The sequence below is a fragment of the Thermochaetoides thermophila genome (genome assembly GCF_000221225.1).
Source record: "Thermochaetoides thermophila DSM 1495 unplaced genomic scaffold scf7180000011822, whole genome shotgun sequence".
Taxonomy (NCBI): Eukaryota; Fungi; Ascomycota; class Sordariomycetes; order Sordariales; family Chaetomiaceae; genus Thermochaetoides; species Thermochaetoides thermophila.
The window spans coordinates 181,540-206,919 of record NW_006383038.1 but is presented as its reverse complement, the minus strand read 5'-3'; the positions used below and the strand labels follow the sequence as shown (position 1 = coordinate 206,919).

The window sequence follows — 25,380 nt, the reverse complement described above, 5'->3', positions numbered from 1 at the left end:
AGTTACAAAGTAGCAGACTTCCGGCGTCGTGCAAAACAGGGGATCCGGATGGGTTGCCTCGCAGAGGGCAGGTGATTGGGCTGATATCAGTTAGCTCAGAGTTTGGACCTTCCTGAAGATGATGGCAACATCAATCTTGACGCTTTGCTCCTCCCCCCGCCCGCTCATAAGCTCACTGTAGATCCTTTTTTCCCAAAAATGCATAGTGATGAAGTGATGTTGACCATCTTTAAGACGGAAGGTCGGTGTTGCCACATTCCTCTTCCCAAGGATCCAAGCTCTGTTACATCAAAAGAACTCCATTTAAAGCTGTTCGTAGACGACGATCTGCCACGAGTCACCCTTTTTTAGACTGTCAGGCGTTGGGAGGACCCAACTCACCCTGCAGCTCTCCTATTGGGCACTGGAACAGTTGACACAGCACTCGATGACATGGCTTCGTCTGTCCGATTTGAAGCCGATATCAGGGTGATGACCGAAAAGCTTCACAATCAAGGTAGCAAAAAAGGCACAATAAAGCTTAAACAATCGATACACCAAAACTTGAGCTCTGAATAGTCTCATAAGTGGCTTTGATTGCGGATAGTGTCAACGACAAAAAGGAAATCGCGGAGTGTAATCTGAACAACTTGCCATGCAGCCCAACAGCTGGGCATTGCTCACATCAAGGTCCAGTCATCTCGCCTGGGAGCTTGCGGGTCATCATGGCATCATCAGTCTAGGAGAACTGAGCCAATCTAACGCCATGGGGCTTTTTCTGTCATGCCTGCCTCATGCAGTTAAGGATGATTCTGTAGCTGATCTACTTCTAAAGGAACTGAAATATTATCTGCCATACATCCAACAGCCGCCTTTATCGTCACAAATGACAACCCCTCTCAGTACCAATCTCAACCTGTTCCTCGACTCCGTCGATAACGCTCTCGCTCTTTTGGCAGAGGATATCTATGATCGATATGCTGGTTGTCAAGAGCACTCTTTTCTCCGAACCATGCTTGAGACACTCAACCAAACCAGCGAGTCCACTAGCCTTGAAAGCCAGCTTGCAGCTAAGTTGCTACTCTTGATATCTCACATCAGGAAGAAATGATACCACGAGCATTACCATCTGTTCCGGAACTTGGCTCTAGTGTCCAGCTAGTAGGTGCCATCGGAAGGCTATGCAGCTACAACTTTTTGACTAGGTATAGCGGCAGCACAGATAAGTTCCTCGGTGTTCATCCACTTGTCCACCTAGTGATGCAAAGATGGGCACAAGACTACAACAGCGCCGATGGGGCTTATGGTTGTAGTGTGAACTTGACAGTGCTCCGTGGTTAGTCAAAAACTCTCCCTTGGCCTTCATATTAGAATCTTAAAACATGGGCAACATTTCTGCTACATGCTTACAAAGCCTTGAAGCTGAATGGGATGGAGCTAAATGACGAGGCTACTACGTCCCGAGCTGTTCTGCTTTGAAAAGTCACCCTACATTTAAGAGGGGAACAGCATTACCAACAAGCGGTAAATTGGTTCAATGACGCTTGTGCTTGCTATCGCCAGCTTCGATTCCCTGGATACTATCCTGATCTTGATTTTGCAATGCCACTTTGCCGAGGTCTGCGATGAGCAGCCAACTTCATGAAGCAGTTGCATTAGCTCAACATGTTGTATCTCTTCGAGAAAGGAGACTTTCGCAAGACAATGCTCGCTTGCTGGCTGCGAAGTGTTGACGTTGCGTATGATGAGAGTGGGAAGTGCGAGCATGCAGTCAGACTTAATGAATCTATGACTCCCAAGCTTGAACGAAAATGGCAAGATGGCCATGAGCTTATCTTTGCACTCCAGGCAAACCTAAGGGAAGTTTCGACTATAAGTGGCAGACACGAAGAAGCGGTCAAGCTTGCAGAGCACGGTGTCACCCGTGTGCAAAAGGCCTTGACATATGACCCTGACCTCAGGCTCCTCAGAGTCCAAGAACGTCTGGCATTAGCGTATGTGGCAAGCTACTCTGAAAAAGCCGTCGGGTTCTTTGAGCAGCTTACTGCCAACTGCAAGAAAGTTGTTCATGACAACCCTCCTCGGTTACTGAAATCACAAACAGGGCTTGCAGTGACTCTGAAAAACAACAGGCGGATCAAAAAAGCAATTGAGCTCTTCGGGAAGGTCATACCAATACAGAAAGAAATATATAGTGAAAAAAAAACCATTACCTTTTGTCTTTGCACGCTGATCTGGCAAAGGCGTACTACCTCCACTGGACAGCTCAATGATATAGTTGACTTGCTAGAAGACACCCTTTCAGAGGTCTGGAAAAAATAAGAAGACTTTTACATGAACCAGATTCAGACTTACTTGTCACTTACATGGACGAGCTGGAGAAAAGAGAGAACCGCAAAGGTGCCATGCTAAAGAACAGGAAAAAAAGGGACTGATGAGTATGAACTATTACAAGCTTCCAGCAACCCAGCTTCAGGAGCTTAGACTGAAGAAAATGTGTCGCTTGGCTTGACATCAGAACACGGGCAGTTGACACAGTGGTTGCTTTAATAGATGGTCGGCTGAAGTTGCATTGTGAAATCTGTCGAATTGAATCAAGGATTGTTGGTCATACCTATTTTATCTGTGAAATACACGCTCGAATAACTTTTTTTTTCGGTCTCAAAAAGCCCCAGGATGAAGTCATCTGGGTAACGACTTCCAAATCGTTAAGGTGATCACGTGTTGAACTATAACAGGACTCGCACCGCATCTATCGGATGTAACAGATATCAGTCCTTCCAGAGATGACAGATCACATCTGCATATCACGGCATCATGTCACATTAGAACCAAGATTGTATATAACCAGTGATTTTTTTTGTTCGGACTCCTCAGTAAATAGTGTGGTCTCACGCCACGACAATGTGAACAAGGACCTCAAAGATGCCTGAGAACCCATACGCGCACTCCATCATCATTATGTGCGCCCTGTACTGCCGCCTTGCATGCCCTCCGCAGACGCCGGTGGTGATCCAGTTCAGTGCCAGAGATGCGACGAGTTCCGACGAATCATGAAAAAAAAAGTTCCGACGATTCAATCCGTCTTTTCATCGGAAGTCGTCCTAAGGGTATCTAAAGCAAATCATCCCGCTCCCTTCCCTTTCTATTTCCCCGTTTGGAAAGAAAAGAGAAAAGAGCCGCCTTCGAAGCCGAGTAAACAATCCCTCGACCATGCCGAAAGATAACCAGCCAAATCCCTGAGCTCTCTGGGAATGCCTCCTGAAATCCTTCCCTGTCCCTGAACCGCCCGGCCCGAAACCCTTTACTTGGCGAACCGACCAGAGAACCGAGAAATCCACTTTTGTCTATGTGTGTGATGTGCCATCAAGAGAGTTAACAGAAAAACCATGAAAAAACTGGAAAAATGAGAAAATGAGGCGAAAAGACCTGCGGCTTTCATGACCCTCATTTCTATGTAAACGCATCGAGCCCCCTCCGAAAAGCAGGCCAAGGGCGAAAACACATGATGGTCGTAAAGGGTTGATCCGCGATCCAGTCGTCAAAAAGTCGTCGTCTAGATCAAATCAACCAGGCCTGCGAAACCAAACCCATCTCCATGGTATGAGCGGGCGGCATCATGTTGTTGCCGACGTCCCAAATGGTGTGGTCTAAGGGTATCATAATCGTCGAAAGAGGTCCCTCTGTCTGTATCGTATGACAGGAAAAACCCGATCTATCGTCGTCAAAGCCGCTACGAACCTCATCTGAGGTTCTACTGGGGCCCCGTCGGAAATGATTAGTCATGTTCGCCGCCATTAGAAATTCCGAAGATGCCGAAGGAAAACCACGTGACTAATTTGTGGCGTGTGCGAAATATGATGTCGACACCGAAATAAAAAAAAGCGAAAAGAGCACATCGTGAGGGCAGAGGATGGAGGCGGAGCAAGGCTGATGATGGCGAGTGCTTACCACCAAGACTGGCCGCCAGAACCACCGGGGTTGCCGTAGCCACCGCCGTAGCCGCCGCCATAACCGCCATAACCACCACTCGGGGGGCCGCCATAACCGCCGCCATAGCCACCACCGTAGCCACCAGAGCTGTGGGAAGGACCACCGAAGCCGCCACCGCCACCGCCGTACTTGCGGAAGTCGGTCTGGCCACCACGACCACGGCCACGACCACCACCGCCGCCACGGCCACCACGGCCACCGCCGTACGAAGACTCGCGAGCAATAGTCTCAAGGAAGCTCGGGATCTCCTGGTTGGCCTCCTTGAGCAGGTCAATCAACTCACGAACGATGCCACGGTTGCCGCGGTTGAAGAAGGCCGTGGCAATACCCGTGTTGCCGGCACGGCCAGTACGACCGATACGATGGACGTAGTCATCGATATCGGTGGGCAGATCGTAGTTGATGACGTGGGTGACGTTGGGAATATCGAGACCACGAGCAGCGACAGCAGTAGCCACCAGTATGGGGCACTTGCCGTTGCGGAAGAGTTCGAGGGCACGCTCACGCTCGCGCTGGGTACGGTCACCGTGAATTGAGGTAGCCGGGAAGTTCTGGTTAATCAGGAAGTCGCAGAGCGAGTCGGCCATGCGCTTGGTCTCGACAAAGATGAGGGTCAGGCCACCAGTGTGGGTGTGCAAAATGTCGAGCAGGACAGAGCGCTTGTCAATATCCTCGACATACTCAATCTTCTGGGTGATGTTCTCAGAAGTGGAACCGACACGACCGACCGAGAGGAAGATGTAGTCGTGCAGGAAGTCCTGAGCGAGCATCTGGATGTCACGGGGGAAGGTGGCCGAGAACATTAGGGTCTGACGCTTGCCGGTGGGAGGCATGTCCTCACCCTGGACGATGCGCCGAATCTGGGGCTCGAAACCCATATCAAGCATGCGGTCGGCCTCGTCGAGAACCAGATACTTGATGTTGCAGAGCGAGATGCGGCCACGCTCAATCAGGTCGACCAGACGGCCGGGCGTGGCGACCAGGAGATCGCAACCGCGCTCGATCTGACGGAGCTGCGAGCCGATATCTGCACCACCGTAGACGACGCAGGGACGGACCCACGAGCGGTAGGCGAATTTGCGAGCCTCATCGTAGATCTGAGAGACCAGCTCACGAGTGGGGGCGAGGATCAGGGCCGTGGGGTAGGCCTTGCGCTGACGACCATAGCCACCGGGCTGGGCAGGGACAGGCGATGGGCCCTGGGTGAAGGACAAGTGCAGGATGGGGAAGAGGAAACCGCCAGTCTTGCCGGAACCGGTCTGGGCGCAGGCCATCAGGTCGCGGCCGTTAATGACAATGGGAATAGAGTATTTCTGGACCGGGGTGGGGATCTTATAGCGAGCCAGCTCGATATTGGACAGCAGATGCGGGTCCAGAGGCGGATTGCTGAAGGTAAGGACGGGCTCCGGGACATCGCGGCCGGAGGGAGTGACGGGAATGTCATCATACTTCTCAAAGTTGATGCCAGTATGCTGCTTGCTCGGATCGTCGGCGCTGCCGAAAAGCTCCCGCTCCAGGCGAGGATCGGGGTTACCAATGAGGTGCTTGCCGTCAACCCAGCGGCCCTCACCGCGGCCGAAGCCACCGCCCATGCCGCCGCCACCCGGGCCACGGTAGGCGTTGCGGTTGAAGCCGCCACCACGGCTGTTCCACGAGTCATAGTTGCCCCAGTTACGACCGGAATCGTAATTGTTGTTGCTATCGCGTGGTCAGCACGTGTTACGAGACAAAAATACGACGAATAAGCCGCAGGAGGGATAAAACATACTTAGCCCAGGCGCTGTTGTTCAAGCCGCTCATGGTGCTAGACGGGCCGCCGCCGACACTGGGGGTCGTAGCAGAGCCGTTGGCACCGGCCTGTTGTTGCTGTTGCTGTTGGGCCATCTTAGCCCGCAAGTGGGGAGGGATGTACGACCGCACGGCCGGCTGCTGAGCAGGAGCAGCGGGGGCCTGCGAGTCAAGGGAAAGCTTGTTCATGCCGTTGCTGAGTTGCTCCGCCATGTTTGTGATCGTAGCAGGCTCAACAAAGTGCTTGTCGGTCGAAGGGTCGAACGTCGCGCTGAAACGAAGATCGATAATGGATTGGTAATTTCCGGAACTCTCAAAAAGAACGCGGGGTGCCGTTCAAATGAGAGTGGGGTGGAAAACCGAAAGAAAAAAAGGCCGAAAAAGTCGTGGAGGGAAAAGAACGCGGAGGGAACTCAACCACAGGCGAAAAGAAACACCGTAGGCGAAGAACGAGAAGCGAAAAACCCAAGTTTTCCTCGCGTTCAAGGTCCACGATTAGTGTCTGGTATGAGTCGCGCTCGCCTCAATAAACAAATTATTATGAGGGAGCGTGTTTTATTTTTTTTTCCTGCGATCCTTTCGAAAACCCCAAATGCAGATCCTCAAAAGGAAAAAGGAAGGACAAATGTAATGGAAAGGTTTTGCGAATTTTGGGGGAATGGATTCGAAAATCCTCGGGAGGATTTGAGAGGTGTAGGCCTTGGGAAGAAGAAGAGAAAAATCGGGGGAGCAGCGGATGGGAGGGCGGGAAAGAAAAAGCGTTTTGGCAGGGACCCACTTTGCTTCCGGATCGGGCAAGGACCCACAGAGTAAGCCTCTCGCTGGCTGCTCACAGGCTGCCAGAAGCCGGGTGGCACTTGGTCCCCGGTCTTGAATTTTTTCTTGTCTGGGGCTGTGGCCACCCACACCCACGCGTTTTCTCCCTGGCGCTTGGTGCTGGGCCCGTGCTTCACTGGGCGGTGGGCCACTGGGCGCTGGCTGGGGGTCTTATGCTGCCAGCTCTGCCGTGGGATGAATCGCGGCAGGGGACAGAGACAAAATCTTGGGAAGCGCACGGCAAACGGCGAAGGCGAGATCTCGGGTTTCACTCGCCAAACCCCTCCTTCACTACGGTACTGTACAAATTACACTAGTGGCAATTTCGTCAGGTGAATGACACCTGTTTGTGGGCAGACGACACTTGCTGCATTGTCTTTTATCATTTTGATGTCCTATCTGTGGCCTTCACATGAATGTACAACCTAACCCGTTCAGCGCTCATCTGGGCAGCCCAGCAGTGATATTGGGGTGAATGGTGAGGGCAGCAAGGTTGCGGTCGGCCCGGTTTATCGGATGAGGATCACATATCAGGCAGGCTGCAGGAAGCAAATCACAAATGCACGTGGCGCTTGAGCAAGTTGAACAGCATCTGGGTAGCAAGATACGCGTTACCGCAACGATTGCTGCCGTTGCTTGCCGAAATCCCATCGTTTTCGGTATCATCAGACAGTTGCAAGTTTGTAAAAGGACACTGACATCGATGAAGACCACCCCGGTCACTATGTTTCGCCGCCTTGCAGATCGCTAACCATCGTCCTTCCCCCGCATCATTTCCACTGAAACAAATCTAGAAGGCGATATGATCCTTGAGTCAGGTTTACGGTTTGGTTGAGATAGTACCTAACATGGACACTCCGGCCACCAATTGCCACGGCCCCGGGAGTGGATGGATCCTGCATCCAAGTGCAATTGGGCGTTACTGACATGTTCACCGCCTGGATTGGGCAGGGGAGCTTTTAATTTGGCCAAGAAGTTTGGCATGCGTGTTTCCAATCAATGCCGCAAACCTTCCAGTTACTTTCAGCCTTCAGCCATGAAACCAACTGCCAGGTTAACCACAGGCATCACGATTCAGACGTTGTTTTGTTTGCCGAGCCTGCTGCCATTCCCTCATCCAACCCTGAAATCCGGGGTGGTGCGTTTGTACTGCGGCAGGTTCTTCTGCTGGGCGAGATCAGCGTTGCCGTTGATGCCAGCCGTCCCATTGGTTAGCATCCTACTTTGCATGTAATTTACGTCCTTTCTACATCTCACATCCTGGCTCGAGCTTCCGGCATTGAAGTCAACAAGAGTGTCTGTTTCGTGTTTCCTGACAAGATTGTAGGGTCTATGTTATTTGCCCTGCTCTTGGTCAGCGTGCTAGCGTGGCTACTCTCAATGTTCGTGCCATCGACTGCCACAGTTAAACCGAAGAACGGGCAGCGCAACGCGACCTCGAGACGTCGAAAAGGATTGGCATCAGCGTTTCGACTGATAATCAGTCTGATCGACCGAGTTCTGCCTGTGCAACGCGTGGGCAAGAACTGAAACGAAGACAGGGACAAAGACAACGGTAGGACCTCTAAACATACCCAATGCCCATCGCGCGCACGAAATTCCTATTGTGGCCAGGCATCATACTACACGTGTAGGAATCCCCGTGAGCCGCTGTAACCCAATTCCCAATCGATCACGCGCTCTTGACAATCCTATCATCGTCAAACGGCAGGTCCACAATTCCGTTCTTAGTCACTGCCTTGACCACTAGACCCTTGAAGTCTATAGGTAACCGCCTCTTCAGCTCGTCGGCGCACATATCGAGAAGCTTGCGTCCCTGATCGAGGTCAATATCGGGATGATGATGCTTGTCGAGGAGAGATAGGCAGTAATATCTGCAAACAAGTCAGCCTGACTCTTTCCTGAGCGTGTCCCTCGATCTACAAGCAACGTACTGTGCGTAACCGTGGGCGGCATAGGGCACCGGAGCCAGCGATGCCAGATAATCGATCCAGTAGAGACTGGGTTTGCCAGAAATGGGGTCGACGCCGCCGAGGAGCAGGTTGACAGAGTAAGGGTGCCGCGAGCGCAAGCTGGATGCTAGCTCACCGCGGACAAAGTGTGCGAGGGCTGCTGGAGAAAGGTCGGTCTCATTGCGCATTGAGTAGAGCTGGGAATTGGCCTGGATATATTCCGCGAATTGTACTGTCCATAATCAGCTAGATGGTCCGTCGCATCGTACATCCAGTCGACGAACCTGTGTCGCCTGCCTCTCCGGAGAACGCCAGCAGCGTATGCTTGTTCAACTGTCTTGTCTTATCATCGGTGGCCTTGAGAATGGTAGGTCCCCGCATGGCCGCTTTGGATGCAGCGATCAAGGTGAAATCCTTGCCCGTAATACCCAGAAGAACCTCCCTGGAGTTTGGTTAGCGGGGGTTCCATGATGTTGGCGCCGGCAGTGACCTACATTGTTGTAGTTTCTGACTATGTTTTAAGTGAGAGGTAAGTATGGAGTGTGGAGGATTCTCTTCGCTGTCGTTGTCGTCGGCGCTGTTGTTGGGCTGAGCAAGTATCAAGTCCCTGACCTTCAGACCTCACCAGCTTCGAGCTGCGGTTGGCAGCTGGCCCGCAGGCAGGCGACTTGACGCGCACTGGAGCTTCCGCCTGGATGGGGGACCCACAGCACTGTCAGCCTGCCCCACATCACCCCGCCGCTCGGGCCAACTGGCTAACGCTGGCCGCCTGGCCCCAGCCCTCCGTGGTGAGGCTGAAATTCGTGGCTCGCCAGCAGATCCAGCGGCAACGGCGCGCACAAGGACTGATCTTTGTAGTGTGGCAACGAATGCAAACTGAGGCTTGGCAGCCAAGCAATCGAGCAAATCGGCGTGTTTCTCCACCGATGCAAGGCCCGCAGGGGGGTCCGCCAGGCCAACTTTTTTCTTGGGCCCGCTTTGAAATTTTAAACAGACCAAAAGCAGCGCCGTCGAGAAGCGCCCACGACAGCGCAACGGCCGCCATTCCAGCCCGAAACAGCCACCATGTCGTCATTTTTCACTGCTCCAGCCTCAGAAAAGAAGAGGAAGCGTGCAGCCACTGCCGATGCGCCGAAAAAGCGGCTCGCAACCACCAAATCGTCATCAAAATCTGGGTCCAAGGCCCCCACCAAGGCCGCGGCTCCCGCATCCAAGAAGAAGGCCATTGAGCGCGATGAATCGATATCTGGCAGCGATCTCGACAGCGATCTGAGCGGCGATGACGAGTTCATCGAGCGGAGAAGTTCTGATGCCGGCTCGGGCGACGAGTCTGAGAAGGAAGGTGAGACGGCGGCCGAGAAGCGTTTGAGGCTGGCCCAGCGCTACCTTGAGAAAACGCGCAAGGAAGTCGAGCAGTTGGACGAATACGCCTTCGATGCCGAGGAGATCGATCGCGACCTACTCGCCGAGAGGCTCAAGGAGGATGTTGCCGAAGCTAAGGGCAAAGTATACCGCAGACTGGCCTCAGAGCTGGCCTTCGACAAAGCCACATACACTCAGTTTCGTTGGAACTCGGGCACCGTCACATCCGTCGCCGTGTGCCCTCCTTACGCCTACACAACGACAAAGGATGGTTACCTCACAAAGTGGAAGCTGCAGGATCTTCCCAAGAACCAGTGGCCCCAGACAACCAAGAAAAAGCCCAAAAAGCCCCCTGCGCCGCCGAAGAAGCGCCCCGAAAGGATATGCTTCGCCAAAGCTGACGCCCGAAAAGCCAACGACAAAACTTATCAAGGCCATCTCAAGGCCCCTCTCGTCGTCAAGGCCTCCCAAGACGGCAAATTCGTCGTAACCGGCGGTGCCGACAAGCGCCTGGTAGTCTACAACGCCGCTGACCTCAAGCCCATCAAAGCTTTCACACAACATCGCGACGCCGTAACAGGCCTTGCCTTCCGCCGTGGCACGAACCAACTTTATTCCTGCTCCAAGGACCGCACCGTCAAGGTTTGGTCTCTCGACGAGCTTGCCTACGTAGAGACCCTCTTCGGCCACCAAGACGAAATCCTTGACATCGATGCCCTCGGCCAAGAGCGCTGCGTCAGTGTCGGCGCGCGCGACCGGACCGCTCGCTATTGGAAGGTCCCTGAAGAATCTCAGCTTGTCTTCCGCGGCGGCGGCGAGGGCGGCAGCAGCAACACCAAGAAGCATAAGCTCCCTCCTGGGATGGATCCAGCCTCTGCCGCGCACGAGGGCAGCATGGACCGCGTGGCCATGATTGACGACGACATGTTCGTTACCGGCAGCGATAACGGTGACCTGGCGCTGTGGAGCATCCAGCGCAAGAAGCCTCTACACGTTATTGCTCGGGCACACGGTCTCGAGCCGCCGATTAAGTTGGAGGATTACTCTGCTGATGAGATTCCTGATCCGAGTATCATTCCTGCACCGCAGCCGCGGGGTATTACCGCGCTGCGGACGCTGCCTTATTCGGATTTGATCTTCAGCGGTAGCTGGGACGGTTGCATCAGGGTGTGGCGGTTGAGCGAGGACAAGCGGAAGCTTGAGGCTGTTGGCATCCTCGGCGTGGGCAGCGAGACCTGCGAAAACAGCACAAATATCTCTAACGGTGCAACTAGTAATGGCGAGTCCTCCTCCACATCCTCCTCCACAACCCTCGCTGCGCAATCCTCATCCTCATCCTCACCACCGCCTAGCCAACCTAAGGACCTAGTCCGCGGTATTGTAAACGACATCGCCCTCTTTGAGCGGGGCGAGCGTGGCCGCGATGGTCTGTGTGTGGTGGTCGTCACGGGCAAGGAGATGCGGTTCGGTAGGTGGAAGTACATGAAGGAGGGGCGTTGCGGAGCAGTGATTTTTGAGGTCCCTAAGGTGGAAAAGAAGAACAAGAGGAAGAATGAGGACAAGAAAGAGGAGGTTAATGGGGTTTATAAGGAGTAGTAATTGAGGGTTAAGATAAAAGCATTCGTGATGTTTCGTAGTCAATACCCCGGCGGGCATTGTCGTCTACTTAGGCAAGGCAAAAAACTTTTATATAAAGCTGTTCTAAGCTGGGATTGGGGTGGTGTTGGTGGGAGAGGATTTGTACGTCAGGCAATACAGATACACCGGGCGAAAAGCTTGCTGTTTCCAGATATCCGCTTTCTGAAGCTATGTGCAATGTTTCGGGATGAACTGCTGGAGGTCATCAATTTTCTCCCACCTTCTAGAACCCTCATAGCACGGCTGAAGTTCGTGCATCAGGGAAGAAGGGAGGGATGCCTCCTTTGCAACACCATCGACTAGCCAACGCAACATTGCATCAACCCTCCTTGAATCCAAATCAATATATATATATATGCTATCTTGCGCTCAAGTTTGCAACACCCACACATACATAGATACCTACACATCCATTCCGGCCCATCCATCCCTTTTGGAATGGCGGAAGAGTAAAAAAACGCACGTCCCAATGATGAGCAATAAAGTACAATACAGACAGATCTGACCGAACGACTCCAGGCCATGCCATGCAATGTGATAGGTACCGATGATTGCAGCAGTTATGATTTGAGGTATCCGATACGAGTCCGAACCTGAGCCGACCCAAAGCAAGCAAAGTTAACCGACCGACCAACCAAACGACTCCATGCCATCCATCCATATCACCCTTCCTGGATAATAGTACCTACCCCTGTGTAGGGGATAAACACTCTTTAGACCGACCGCCCTTTTCGCTCTTCCTAAGGAGAGGAGGGGTCCGAGATGGTGAGGGAACAATAGGATACTAGTAATAAAAGACAAATCAGGAAAGAGCTGTCCTGTCTCAAGTACCTGCCTTCAAGACCGGCCTTGAACATGGAAACAAAGAGCCCCGACGATGTCAAAGCTCAATCATCCTCCGTTAAATCAACAACATAAGAACCCCCCCTATTCTCCGACGTCGGCCCAACCGACCTCCTCGATGCGGCAGGGCGAATCAACTTCGCACTAACCACCTCCGGCTCAGTCTCATCCAAGACAAACTGACTCGTGACATGCCCGTAGCTCTTTTGAATCTGGTTTTGGCTCTGATTCGGGGTTGTAGTGGTGCCATTCACACTCTGCCTGCGACCAACTTCCTTAGGACTTGTTGCGGATTTCGTGGCTTGAGTGGGTTGAGGCTGCCTCTTCTTCCTTGTATTCGGACTCTCACACCCATGCCACCACTCGGACGGCGAAGCGTCGAGATTCAAGCTGCCATAGAACGATCTCGGAATAACTTCGAGTGGCCGGTTAGGTCTCTGAGACAAGGTGAGGGACGCTCGGCGGGCAGAACTTCCCTGCTTTGACGCTGACACTGGGGCAGGTGACGACGTTGGAATTTTGGAAATAAACTTCGGCTCAGGGGACCGCACAACCTCCATCTCATCAGACGGCTCCACCGATGGGAGGGGCTTATCCTCCACTGGGACCTGAGTTGGAGTAGTTGGGCGAGGGGGAAGCTTGGGCGGACTGCTAGGTTCAACGGACTGGCGTGTGCTGTGGGGAGCGGCGGGAGATAATTTGGCCTCGGATTCAGAGTCGCTAATCTCGTGGACCTCGACGCCTGGTCCGGGAGTAGCATTGGTGCTGGCAGGGCGTGAAGGTTCCGCAGCCGAGGAACAGGATTCTGACGAATACCTCCGGCTAGCATCGGCATCGTTACCGTTGACAGTAGGCGTGGTAGGGGCTGAAGCTGGAGGTTGAGAGGAGCTCAGAGAGTTAGAGCGAGACACCTTTTCGCCCAGCTGCTTGGCCTGATATTTTTCCTGCTCAAGGAGGATATTTTCGCGGAGAAGATACCGCATCTCGGAAGGATCAAAATCCCATTCCTTTCCATCCCTGCGAAGGAGTCTGGAGATGAACAAGTCAGGGTCCCGTGCAAACTGGAGGATGTACTCAATAACGTAGATGCCACAATCGTATACGTTGGACTGCGTCGGGATATTGACAGCCCGCATGCCGAGTTGCGCAGGCACCTCGGTGATGGTCTTGCCACGCTTGTGCTCGAACTCGGCGAGAAGATACTTCTTAAGCAAGTTAACGGCCGGGTAATGAGTTTTGCCCAAGGAATCGAGGGTGATAATCTTCGGCTCCTTGAAATCAAACCGCTTCCCCGCAGAACCCGACTTCTTGCCTTGCTCGGCCTTGGGGCTGGCAGTTAGATCAATCCTAACGGGCTTGGCGACGAGGTCGGAGACAGCGAGCTCAATGTCATCAGACTTTCCATGATCTGCAGAGCCGTTCCGGTCTGTGGCTGCCGCCTTCGAGGATTCCCCGATAACCTCCAAGTCCGACGAGCCAGCGTCGGCCTTCTTGTCCTCGGCCTTTCGAGCGTCGAGATCCAGTCTTCCGGGGTTGCAGATGATGGCAACCCACCAGTGGAAGTCCTCATTAACGGGAACAATGACGTAATCATAGGACAGCAGATCAACCTTGGCAGTCCAACTCTTCACCCCATCATAATTGATGCCGTTGCTGCCTTTGGGGGCCTTTTTGAGCTTGTCATAGAAGAAGGAGTTGTGCAGGTAGACCCTTGCATTCAGGTTGTCAATTTTGGAGTATGTGGCATAGATGTAGCGGAGGGCAAAGTTAACAATGTTGTCATTGAGAAACTGGCCTTCGTCAAGTCGCATGATGTCCTCTTTTTCGACAGTGGTCCGTTCATAGATAAGGGGGATCTTCCAGTTCTCCCACAGCTCTCGTTGCTTGGGACTCCAACGGCGGGGAGCTGGTTTCGGAGATACATCCAGTGACTGTGTTCTTGTAGCGCTTCTCAGGCTGCGAGTGGAGTATATGACAGACTCAGAGCGACGTTGTGGGGCAGGTGATTGTGTGGAAATCTGCATTTGCTCCCGGATCTTGTTTCGGGAAACCGAAGACTTGGAGACCTCGACGACATCGACTGAGTGGCGCCGAGCTTCCTGTGGTACAGGGGATTGAAAATGCTGGGATTGCTCCCCGGATTTGCGGGCAGATTCTTGCGCAGTATTTAGATCGATCTTTTTGTAGATAGATTCCAACTTTTCCCTACGACATGTTAGCAATTCTGCAAAGAGCTTCAGAGTAGGTTAGTGCTTACACATCAAGCTCCTCGACGGTGACACCAAGCTTCTCTTTGGCCCACTCAACAGCCTTCTGAGCCTCGGGGACAGTAAAGAAACGGATGACTAGAGGAGAAACGACCCGGACGCTGGGAGTTTGGTAATTCGATAGGTCGATTTTGACAATGCTGCTGGACGGATGATAAGAAATAGTCCTTGTCCTCTTAGTGATTCCAAGCCACTCCAGCTCCGTCGAATCGTCAAGGCCAATCTGGCCACGTAACTCGCTGTCGCGCAACCGCAGAGTGCACGCCTTAACGCTATCTCTGTACATGTAGCGGTGATCCGGGTTGCAAAGCGCAGACCGGACTCGAAGACCTTGAGAAAGGTTGGGCGATTTGGAGTTCCACTGGGTCGGAGTAATCTCGCCCCGGTGAGAAATACTTGGAGATTTTTTTTGTTCGTTTGGAGTCTTTGGGTCCATCTTTTGGCGCTTGGGCGAATCAGACTTTTTCTCGTCCTCGATCGCCTCACTGCTTGCGCGCTTCTTGGGTGGGTTGGGTTGGGTTCGAGAGCGGCACTTTCTGGGTGAAGCGCGATAACTAAGGATGTACCTGTCGGCAGCATCGTTGAAGCTGTTCTCTGGCCTTGTAACAACACGCGCCGGACGCTGCACACCGGAATGTTGTGGAGTAGAAAGTGTGAGCTCGTCAAGGTCGTCGTCTTCGATGGACTCCATAGATGAGAGCGGCCGAGTTAGGGATAATGGTGTAACAGGTACACGGAATCCACTTCCATTTGGGCGCTTCTGTTGATGCTTCTTTTCCCGCTTGAAGTCGAGACATGCGGTACTCTCCACGGACTTGAACTCCAGGAAGGAAGCATTCACCGGGTGCGAGTGGGAGTTAGATCGCGAAAGACTCTGCTGGCTCTCATGGCGACCCGCCCTCGAGGCCGTATCGCTATCGCTCTCGATTTCTTCCAGGGGCTTCTTGGGACTGTTGAGTTTGGCTCGTTTCGGCGGGCGGGGGTTGTCGAGGGGAGGAGCTCGCTCGGGGTTATTCGATCGGAACTTGGGGGGCTGACTGGGGCTGGAATTGAGGGTATTGACGTGGCGCTGAGGAGCTAAGTCCTTCTACTCTCAATCAGGACTCAGTTCATCTGGTTTCGAGTGCGACTTCCGCGACTCACCAAGAACCGACCAGGGTGTGGCATCCTGATTGCGCCCTTCACAGATCTACAGGAGAAAAGTCAGAGGAGCAAGGTTGCCCCGAGGCTGACAGAGGATGCATACCCATAATCTGGGAACGAATGTGCGGTTCGGTGGAAGTCGAGGGTACTTTTAATTCTGCAACTGTCAGCACTTTGCATCATGGCTGCGAGTTGCCTGGAGGTTGCTGGAGGAGGAGGAATTGGAGAAGGGGCAGCAGTTGGTTGCTGCGAGCTGGGTGAGGCAAAAGGAGGAAAAAAGGCGAGAAGGTCAAGGAAGTACCTTTGTGAGTTGAGGCTTTTGATACTCACATTCTCAGAGTCGGAGCCTAACGCACGCGAGGTTGCAGGACCTCTGTGAGAATTGGCCTCGCCCTCAGGCAGCGACTCTGATTTTGGTGACTTCGACTTGGAATTGGATCGCGGTTGAGTTTGGAGTGAACCTGAACATGCGTGTGGGTCTTGGCTCGCGTGGTGGGCCATCCTTTGTTCAGAATTGTGGGGCACACCCAGCGTTCGGACAACGTGTGATTAGCTGGACCTGGGGTGCGATAACAATGCCCCAGACATCTGTAAGGCACAGAAAGTTGTTGGACCTTCGCAGGGCTTCAATGTTTTCTAAAAATTTTCAGACTACTCTGCGAGAATTCAGCTACTGTCTTGACGGTGTTGAGGAGAGAGTCGGGGGAAAGTCAGCCTCCCTTCCTCGCCTTCCTACCGGCTTAATGTCACGCACGAGCCTGGCCCACTTGGCTCTCAATGAGCGGGAGCCAAGACCGGCCGTGATCAGCCCCAGCAAATCTTGGCATGCGTGAGCGCCCTTGCGTCGCAAAGACCCAGGCAGTTGGTTGCTGCTCACCCACTGGTAAACCACAGGCCAACGGAGATTTTCCCCACAAACAGTTGAGGAGTCATTTGCATACTTAACAGATGTAGATTCATGGGCCAGTATCTGAGGATATTGTAATTTTGACTCTTTGAGGGAATTTGGCAAGGAGTGATTATAGCCTGTTTTGTGGTCAACATGAAATTGATCTCAAGTGAATGCTAGTGGCAACAACCATCATGAGGATGTTGGGCATTGGATCGATGACAAAAACTGAAGACACGTCATATCTCTTCTATCTTACGCCTGCTGCAGTTTATACAATAATACTTGTACTGCACCCTAGTTTCCGACTACACTATAAGCCGGAAGAGCATGAGCACAGCTAAAGAAACTCATGCTGAGCGAACAGCTCATGAGCCACGGGATCCGGTACTGTATCTCCATGATCTATCCATAAAGAGCTTGAAGCATCCACTTTCCTTGACTCTGGACTAACATCTGATATATCACCATCCAGTCTCTATACTTCCTCAACATAGCCTCCATCACCCTCATCACCCCGTCCATCCGCCTCTTCCGTCTCGCCCTCCCTCCATCCAATACCCTCTCAGTACGTCTTCCCCTCCTCTCGAACTCCATATGCACCTAATAACCCCAACATATATAGTTTCTCCCCGGCCAATGGATCGACCTCTACGTCCCTCCCTCCGACCATATCCTCTTCAACAAACCCGGTGGCTTCACCATTACCTCGTCCCCTTCCCACGCAGCTGTTGCTTCCACTCCAGAAGACTACATCCTCCAGTCTGGTGCCAATGACAATGAACCCATGAAACCGTATAAATACATCGAACTAGCAATTCAACACGCCCCAGACAACCCCGTCGCAGTGTACCTCTTCCGTCCTGTCTCACAGCTCCTCAACACAGAAGTGACTGTCCGCGTAGGAGGGAGCTTTGTCTTCCCCCCTGCTGGGGACATTCCCTTCAAAATAGTGGTATTTGTCGCCTCGGGGATGGGAATTAATCCGTTAATAAGTATGATGAGCTGGCTTGGAGAGCAGGGCAAAGACTCAAGGTGGAGAGGGTTGGAGGTGAGGGTTTTGTATGGGGCTAGGGTGTCGAGGGATGCGTGGTCCCAAGAGGCTGTCGGCGCCGAAATGGCTCTTAGGCCAGCAAATAGCCTCCTCGACCCCTGCAAAATCCCTTTTCTTCCTCGTATAGCAAAGCTCTTTTCGTCTGGCAAGCTGCAGGGACAAGTCACTCTTTTCTTAACCGGCCTCAACTCTGCCAGCAACCCAACTGGGGATGTCATCCCCTGTGAAAACTTGGAAATAGCCTACCTTCGGCGGCGTATGACACTCACTGATGTCCAAGCAGCCATTGGCGAAAAAAAGGGTCAGGATAACTCCGTCGTTTATGTCTGTGGTGTGCCAGTCATGACAGACGAGTTCGTTGGTCGGTTAGCCGCGCCAGAGCCGGAAGGCTTTGGAATGGACAAGCGAAGGGTTTTGTTTGAGAAATGGTGGTGACTTGATGTGTAGAGCGGTCAAGGGCACGGGTCGTGGTTCACAAAGTACAATTAAAATATACTAGTTACTTTACCTAGAAAATCAGCTCATCGCTTACATTAGGGTCATACACTCATTAACCCTCTACCCGCACGAATCCCCTCTGTTATCGGCCATACAAAAAAAATACAATCATTACCCTCCATGCTCATTCCCGTCAACCCTCCTTCTCTTCTCCTCCTTTCTTTCCCAAGTCCATACTCAACACCCTCCCCGCCAACTTCCTAGGCGACGCAGATGCAATCCTCCTAAGCGAATTAAACAACGGCCGCTTCTCTTTGATGCTAATCTCCTCGACCCTGATAGTCGAAAACCGCCGCAGAGGCTTCCCCTTTGGAGCGGGGGACGGACTCTCGGCTCTCATATCTGTGACAGTCAGCTCGCCAAACGCCAGGCTGACGTTGCTGTTGGTAGTTTCTTCCTCCACGACAAGCTTCTTCGCTTGCCCCAGGAGGAAGTCGCTTGGGAGAGATTTCCTAGGGCTGAATAAACCGAGCCGTCTACTGAATAGTAAGGGTTTCCTCCCTAGCTTAGTCTTATATGGCGTAGAAGATGGTGATGGAGTCACCGGCGGCTCCATAGCCGAGTATGGAACAGGTGACGGTGATGGAGAGTCGAACATAGCCAGTTCTCTCTCCAACCCGCTGCCGGTGGTAGGCAGGTAACAGGTAGGCGGTGCTGGAAAAGGTTTCTCTTCCATATCAGAAATGTTAGACATTCTCTCATCGTCGCCGAAACTGGACTGCGAAGACTTTTCATAGTCAGAAAAAGAGTAATCCATCGGAAGACCTCCCTTGCGCTCAGGCTGTGGCGGACGAAGTTCTACCTCCCTCACAGCTGACACTGTCAACTGTGTAGCACTGCTGCTACTTGAACTCGGCTCCGATCCCGACGCAGCAACTTTGACCAGCTTCGCGATACCCACTTCAGCCTTCTCCAAATCCAGTGTCCCCTCCTCCATGCATCTCAGCAGCGAAGGGGTAATCGACACAGCATTCGACTCCATGGATGTGGCTGAGGGCTTCCGGCGTAGGTCTGCGGCAACCTTAACAGATGGGGGATTCAGACCCGTCGAGTTCACTCCAGCTTCCACAGGCAACTCGGGTAGTGGGCGCGACTGGTAGGGGGCGCGCTGGCTGTCGCGCAGCAGTTTGCTTGGCTGAGGCAATTTCTCGCTAGATGGAGCCATGGCTCGGAAGCGCTCGGGTGGGCTGTTGAGGAAAGCAAAGGGGGATTCTTTGGACCTGTTGGACTTGGTCTTCTTGGAATGGTCGTCAAAGACGCATTCGTCTGAGTCAGTGGCGGAGCAGAGAGAATCGTCGGAGTCAGAGTCGCTGAAAGCTGGAGATGTAGGCTTCTCGATCTTGCCCGTTGAAGCAGCTGTCCGAAGTGCCTTCGGCGAGACAGCAAGTAACAGCTCCCACTCGCTGGACGGGATCAAGTTGAGAGACTTAAGGTTCCTCCATGATCTGTAATGCATTCTGAACTTTGCGAACGGCTCATCCTTCGGATCAATAAGCAGCCAGTCATAGAAAAAGGCATTCTGCGGCTTATCCAACAGGCCAATACTTGGAGCCGCAATGCCGTAGTTGTCTCGGAACCGAAATGTTTCGAGCTTTGGGGTGCGAGCGCGACGATCTTTTGCCCGGAAGACTTGCACTTCGATGAGACCTCCGTCCTCAGCCACCGATTTGAACTCCTCGCCGGGGAGGAAGACAAAGCTGCGCTTTTCGAAGCCAACCAGGCCACGATATCGGTCATCGGACGGCAGCCATAGAGACTTGATCACTTTACCGTAGGGACGAGAATGGGGATCAATGCCCCATGAGACCATGGGCCGGGCATTGATGTAGAGTCGGAAGAAGAGGTACTTGCATGGTTCAGGCGGGACTTGACTAATTTTGTAATTGATGGTAAATGGGGTTCCTGCAAGTGTTAGTATGTTAGACCAATGGATAAGTGACATGGCACTTACCTGGAACTGAAGGAAGATAAACCGATACCAACGGGTTGGCCTTGCGAGGAGAGAACGAAGACGGCGGAGTAATCGCAGAGTTACTCAGGTTGCTGGCCAAAGAGGGACTCCTGATGAGATGCTGCCCGCAGATGACCCGAGCTGAAGTGCCTTCGGGATGCGGATACTCGGGAATTTTCTCGTTATCTGGCCTCGTGGTCAGAAAGACCTCAATGCCGCGCAAACACGGCATCTTGGCCGAAAGAGCGACTAAGGACCTGGGTGAGACTGATCAAGGGTCAAAAGAGAGTAGAAGTCGAAAAGAACGGAAAATTAGTAAAGAATGGAATTGGGTAATGGCCCAAGCAATTCACAATTTGTCGTCGCGGGCAACAAAGTGCTCAAAACTCAAGTTGGGACGACGCTGAGGCGGGGTGAAATTGAAAACAGGAAAGGGAAAGCGCTCAACACTCAACATCGCCTGATCATGCCTTCTCACGGAGGGACAAGGCTGTATTGACCCGTAATTTTTAAAATCAATTCATTTTTCGAGTTAATCACTGTGAAGTCAGCATACAACACATCTTCATCCATTGTTGCGTCGCCGTGGCACAATGCTGGCATAAAGTACTTGTCCAAGCCGTTATGTCACGTCACGATGGAGTTTGGCTGTTGTTTGCCTGCCTCTACCTTTGCCTCTACCTTCTGCAAGGGTAGAGACGACCAGTATGCGGATATACACAAATAGAGACGTCTCTGGGTTGTTGATGTGTCACTATTCCCCCCGTCTAACTCTGCCCAAGCACCTTCTTTGTGTCCTCCTCCTTGTTTAGAAGCCCCAGATTCCGTATTTGACCAGCAGTCGGCGGGTTCTCTTGCAGCTTCTTGGCCTCGGCCTCGCGGTAGGCGGCCTGCAGCGCCCGCACCCTGGCAGCCTGGAGTTAAGTCAGCGGCCGTAGTCGTTGAGGGTCATAGATTATCGGAGCGGTATGTCTGTATTGACGCACCTCTTTCCGGTGGTGCAGGCACTCGTAGTAATCTTCCATGACGGGGATGCACTTATTCTTGCCGTCGGGGTTGTCTTCCGAGCTGTTGGTCACATAGCAAGCTAGCAGCTCCTGCCAGAATGGAAAGCAACGAGATGGGCCTGGGACGTCAGCATCATGATGAAAGAGATAGAGGGGCAGCGAGGTTTGCGCTGGTGTGCTGCGAGCCATTGGGCCGCCGACGCCGTATCCTGGACGTACCTCCGTTCAAGCCGTAACCGGACGCCATGGTGGGCTATGCAGAGGCTTGGTGTGCGGATGCAAGCTGCTCAAGGTGTCTTGACTCTCGGGTGTCGTCGGCGATGATGCGGTTGATGCGCGATCTTGGCTCTGAAGCTCTGGAGTCCTTCCAAGCCACACCAGCCACAGCAGGTCGCGCCACAGATTCAACCACAATGTTCAACCTAACTTTCATCGATCCGTCTACTGTTGAAGTCTCATTCTTGGTACAAGTCTCAAGACAATTCATCTTCGTTTTTGTTTATTTTTGATAACGATTCTTCAGATATTATTAGAATTTAAGTAGCCAATGCTGACGAGTAGACCTGTGTTCAGGTTTTAAGGGTACGGAAGGCACAGAATCTTAACGATCTCGCGTCTAGCCCTCACAATCCCTTAAGGAGCCAAACTGTAGCTTCTTGTGTGAACGGGCTAGCAATAAGAATTGGTGAACTTGGGCCAATCTCTGTATGTTAGAGCAATTCTTCAGTTTAAAGGCATTCTACTCTCATCTCATACCGCTTCCATCGTCTTTTTCCTCATCGCGAACGTCTGCGAATCAAGAACCCCAAGACCTTGAACCTCTAGCCAAAGTCTTGGCAAATCTTGGCAGACGCACTTGGGCCCAATCCTGCAACCGGGTGCTCCACCGCTCACTTGGTGTCAACTGTCACCTTTTGAGTGAACTTCCTGTCCATCACGGTTCTCGGTTTCTCGAGACGACAACATCCACCCAATGCCATGAAGCCGGATTTCCGAGTTCACCAATAGACACGCAGTGACCGCGACCGCGACCATGGTGAACCTGTCCCCCGCCAAGCTCGTCCTGCTGGCCGCGCACTACGCCGTCGAGGCCAACATCCCCGGCCTAACTGTCCTCGCCACCCGGCATGGCAACGTCCTGCGCTCCGACCTGCTGCTGCGCATCTTGCTGACCTACCTGCCCGAGACGCTGCCGTCGAGCAAATATGTCGACCTAATTCGTCAGATCGAGACTCGATCTTTTCCCGACCTTTCCGACGATGTCGTCGACCCTTCCCCTGTGGAGGGGTTTACTGAGCAAGAGGCCAAGAAGAGGGTCAGAAAACTGAAGTTGCTGCCATTGACGGCGCCTGAGGGACTGGAGGAGGCTGGGTTGGACTGTATGACTTTGTTTTATTGCGGAGGGCAATCAAGGTGGATGAAGAGACTGGCATGCTGCCGGAGCTGCCGGCCCTCCTACTGCCATTCGTCGACCATGCACCTTGCATCCGGACGCTTTTGGTGTCGAGCATTTTGCCACTGATCAGGAGGAACTGCGAATACTACCCTCAGGACACAATACCATACACTTTGCAAGTTTTCCGTGGGTTGCCAGATGAGGTTGCCGCCAGCCTGCTGCTGTCACAGACCGGCGTCCGCGAGGGCGACCTGCATCTCGTTGGACGGGATCTCAGGGGGCTCATATCCCCTTGGTTGTTTGATGAGAGGAGATGGAGGAAGGCTGGCTCAAACCAGGAGAGCACAGAACTCTGCCCTGGCTGGGGCGAGGTCCTGCACTGGTTGACCATTCAGGCATCCAAGGACTGGAAGGTCGCCGTGAGCGCATTTCAGCGTTGGGACGGGCCTCGGGATGCTGACCTCGCGGGATGGGGCTCTCCTCAGCTGACCGATGACCAGCGCGCATACCTTGAGGAGGGTTATGCGCGTGCTGCGTTGGCATCAGCCTACCTTATCCCTGAAGCGACCCTTGAGGCTCTCGATGGGGCTTACATCCTCCTCTCTCGCGCAGCAACCCTGCACAACCTGGAGCCAGTTCCGCCTCTATCGTCGGCAGTGTCTCTGCTCCCTCCTCTGACGGAGCAAATACCCAACGAACTTATGTCTGCGCGCAACCTACTCTACAGTCGCAACGACCTGCTTAGCACATCAAACCCCCTTACTGCGCCTACGGACGGGTCAGTAGCGCTGCTACAAGCTCTTGTGCTCAGCGCACACCTGCTTTCCAAGGCAGGCTGCCCTTGTACAGTGCGGAGAGCTGCAGAGCTAGCGCTACTGCAGGACGAGAGGGAGCAGAAGAAGGGGGTATTGAGCTTAATCCGGGCAATCAGCATGAATGGCCCCAAGTCAGACGACAGGTACTGGATCAAGGCTAGGAACGAGATGCTCTGGCTTCGTGACTGGGGAGCTGAAGATGGTTGGGGAGCAGCGGAGACGGCCCCGAGGGGTGTATTTGGGCAGGTTAAGAAGGAATTCTTGGAGGTTGAGTTTTTGAAGGCGCTGCTGGCCAGCACGAGTAAGTGGGTTTGGTCTATCTCCTACAACATCAATGCTAACTTCTCAGGGTACAACCTCGCTTGTAACATCTATGAGGAATCTCCAGACCGTCCTCTGGACGAGAAGACACTCCATGATACCATCTATGCCACTGCCATGGCCGCCTACGACAACTCTTCGAATCCCAACCGCCATCGCGGTGGTCTAAAGAAGTGTGACGAAATGTAAGTTCGTTAATCTATCAATTCTGGAATCAGGGTCTAACCCTCACAGAATCAAATCCTTCCCAAAGACCTTCCCCCCATCGTCCCTCTCCGCAAAAAAGGTTGAAGCTCTCCTACAAGCAACCCATTCCCTAAGTGACTACCGCCTCGTCCTCAAGCAAGGCGAGCCCTTCACCCCCGTCGTCCTCCGTGTCCACACAGACCCCATCTTCATCATCGCCAAAATCCTCGAGCAAAACCCCAAGTCCTACACCCAACTCCACACCCTCCTCGATCTCGGCAACCGCATGGTCGAAGCAGGCCTTACCGCCCCTAAAACCCCCTCCCCATCGCAACCCATCCCCGATGAAGCCTCCCAACGCGCCCTCACCGAGCGAAGAATCATTTCTCTCTGCATTGACGCCGCCCTGTCAGAAGATGACTTTGAGACCGCCTACTCATACGTCATCAACCGTCTTTCTACTCCACCCCTCGTCCAAATCGAAGATAATTACTCCTGGAAGGCTGCCCTTGAAGCAGGGAAGTACCGGCGAACATCCCGCACCACGCTGCCCACGCATCTGGGTATGTCCTCTAGCGCGAACGTGGCGGTGCGGCATCTCGAGCAGAGGATCGATTGCCTGGCTACCGCGTTGCGCATCGCGCCCGCGGCGACCTTGCAAGAGATATTAAGTGCTTTTCGCCTGGCTGAGGAAGAACTTGACGCCTTGGTCAAGGAAGAGCAGGCGAAAGAAGAGGAGTGGGACGCCAAGGGGGATGCGTTCCGTTCCCGCTCAGCCACTAAGTACAAACCCCCTCCCTCAGCTTCCTCGACCCGCTCAGCTCAACTCTCCAACACCGCACGACACCGTTCCACAGACGACGACGACTCCACAGCCCCAATGTCCCTCTTCGACCTCTCTCGCGCCTCAATGCTCTCTGCCCAACGCAACCTCTCCGCCTTGTCGGGTCTCCAACGCGCAGCCACCAGCTTAGCAGGTACACTCACGTCTAGCGGACGGAACTCCCCCGCCCCGGCACGCGATACTGACAGTCCCAGGGGTAGTCTGGATGTTGGGGCTGCTATGCAGAAGCAGATGTCTAATGCGAGCGCTACTTCAGGGGGGAGTGAGTCCGGAGGAGGGCAGCAGCAGAAGAGGGTGAGGAAGAGGGATCAGTTGAGGGAGGCGGCGGTGGGGACGTTGGTGTCGGGGGTTGGGTGGTTGGTAGGGGCGACTCCTCCGCCGAGGGAGCAGAGGGATTGGTGAGGTGCTCTGATTTTGCTCACAGGCAGGAAAGTTCCTAGGAAGGATGGCAGTGTATACCCTTTGCTGAAGCAAGTAGACTTCGCGTTGTAGAAGTGATTTTAATACCAGCACTGCATGTTTCCATTCTATGACTGATGAAATAGCTCTGCCGTGTACCCAAGAAGCCTCTCCAACGTCGAGGTGTCATTCATCAAACTCTCAGTCAGAGGTGCAGACCGATCTACCTAGTCAACACC

At 53.2% G+C, this 25,380-nt stretch overlaps 7 protein-coding genes across 7 annotated transcripts; 3 read left to right on the top strand and 4 right to left on the bottom strand.

Moving 5' to 3' along the window:
- Positions 1 to 3,926: 3,926 nt before the first annotated feature.
- CTHT_0065070 (uncharacterized protein) lies at positions 3,927 to 5,973 on the bottom strand (the record flags this gene model as incomplete). Its single annotated transcript, XM_006696747.1, has 2 exons — positions 3,927 to 5,670; positions 5,741 to 5,973. 2 exons carry the CDS (start codon positions 5,971 to 5,973, stop codon positions 3,927 to 3,929), a joined length of 1,977 nt encoding a protein of 658 aa, XP_006696810.1.
- A 1,716-nt stretch (positions 5,974 to 7,689) lies between these two features.
- CTHT_0065060 (uncharacterized protein) lies at positions 7,690 to 8,909 on the bottom strand (the record flags this gene model as incomplete). The annotated part of the gene is made up of 5 exons (XM_006696746.1): positions 7,690 to 7,888; positions 8,151 to 8,177; positions 8,253 to 8,450; positions 8,511 to 8,760; positions 8,813 to 8,909. 5 exons carry the CDS (start codon positions 8,907 to 8,909, stop codon positions 7,690 to 7,692), a joined length of 771 nt encoding a protein of 256 aa, XP_006696809.1.
- A 684-nt stretch (positions 8,910 to 9,593) lies between these two features.
- On the top strand, positions 9,594 to 11,486 carry CTHT_0065050 (uncharacterized protein; the record flags this gene model as incomplete). Its single annotated transcript, XM_006696745.1, has 1 exon — positions 9,594 to 11,486. One exon carries the CDS (start codon positions 9,594 to 9,596, stop codon positions 11,484 to 11,486), a length of 1,893 nt encoding a protein of 630 aa, XP_006696808.1.
- Positions 11,487 to 12,415: 929 nt separating this feature from the next.
- CTHT_0065040 (cysteine-type peptidase-like protein) lies at positions 12,416 to 15,805 on the bottom strand (the record flags this gene model as incomplete). The annotated part of the gene is made up of 3 exons (XM_006696744.1): positions 12,416 to 14,576; positions 14,629 to 15,725; positions 15,782 to 15,805. 3 exons carry the CDS (start codon positions 15,803 to 15,805, stop codon positions 12,416 to 12,418), a joined length of 3,282 nt encoding a protein of 1,093 aa, XP_006696807.1.
- A 1,195-nt stretch (positions 15,806 to 17,000) lies between these two features.
- Positions 17,001 to 18,159, top strand: CTHT_0065030 (uncharacterized protein; the record flags this gene model as incomplete). Its single annotated transcript, XM_006696743.1, has 3 exons — positions 17,001 to 17,057; positions 17,146 to 17,238; positions 17,296 to 18,159. The coding sequence occupies 3 exons, from the start codon at positions 17,001 to 17,003 to the stop codon at positions 18,157 to 18,159; spliced, it is 1,014 nt and encodes a 337-aa protein (XP_006696806.1).
- Positions 18,160 to 18,355: 196 nt separating this feature from the next.
- On the bottom strand, positions 18,356 to 21,427 carry CTHT_0065020 (uncharacterized protein; the record flags this gene model as incomplete). Its single annotated transcript, XM_006696742.1, has 6 exons — positions 18,356 to 20,124; positions 20,174 to 20,422; positions 20,730 to 20,769; positions 20,959 to 21,087; positions 21,160 to 21,299; positions 21,400 to 21,427. The coding sequence occupies 6 exons, from the start codon at positions 21,425 to 21,427 to the stop codon at positions 18,356 to 18,358; spliced, it is 2,355 nt and encodes a 784-aa protein (XP_006696805.1).
- A 786-nt stretch (positions 21,428 to 22,213) lies between these two features.
- Positions 22,214 to 25,144, top strand: CTHT_0065010 (uncharacterized protein; the record flags this gene model as incomplete). Its single annotated transcript, XM_006696741.1, has 4 exons — positions 22,214 to 22,559; positions 22,775 to 23,692; positions 23,741 to 23,897; positions 23,947 to 25,144. The coding sequence occupies 4 exons, from the start codon at positions 22,214 to 22,216 to the stop codon at positions 25,142 to 25,144; spliced, it is 2,619 nt and encodes an 872-aa protein (XP_006696804.1).
- Positions 25,145 to 25,380: the final 236 nt, after the last annotated feature.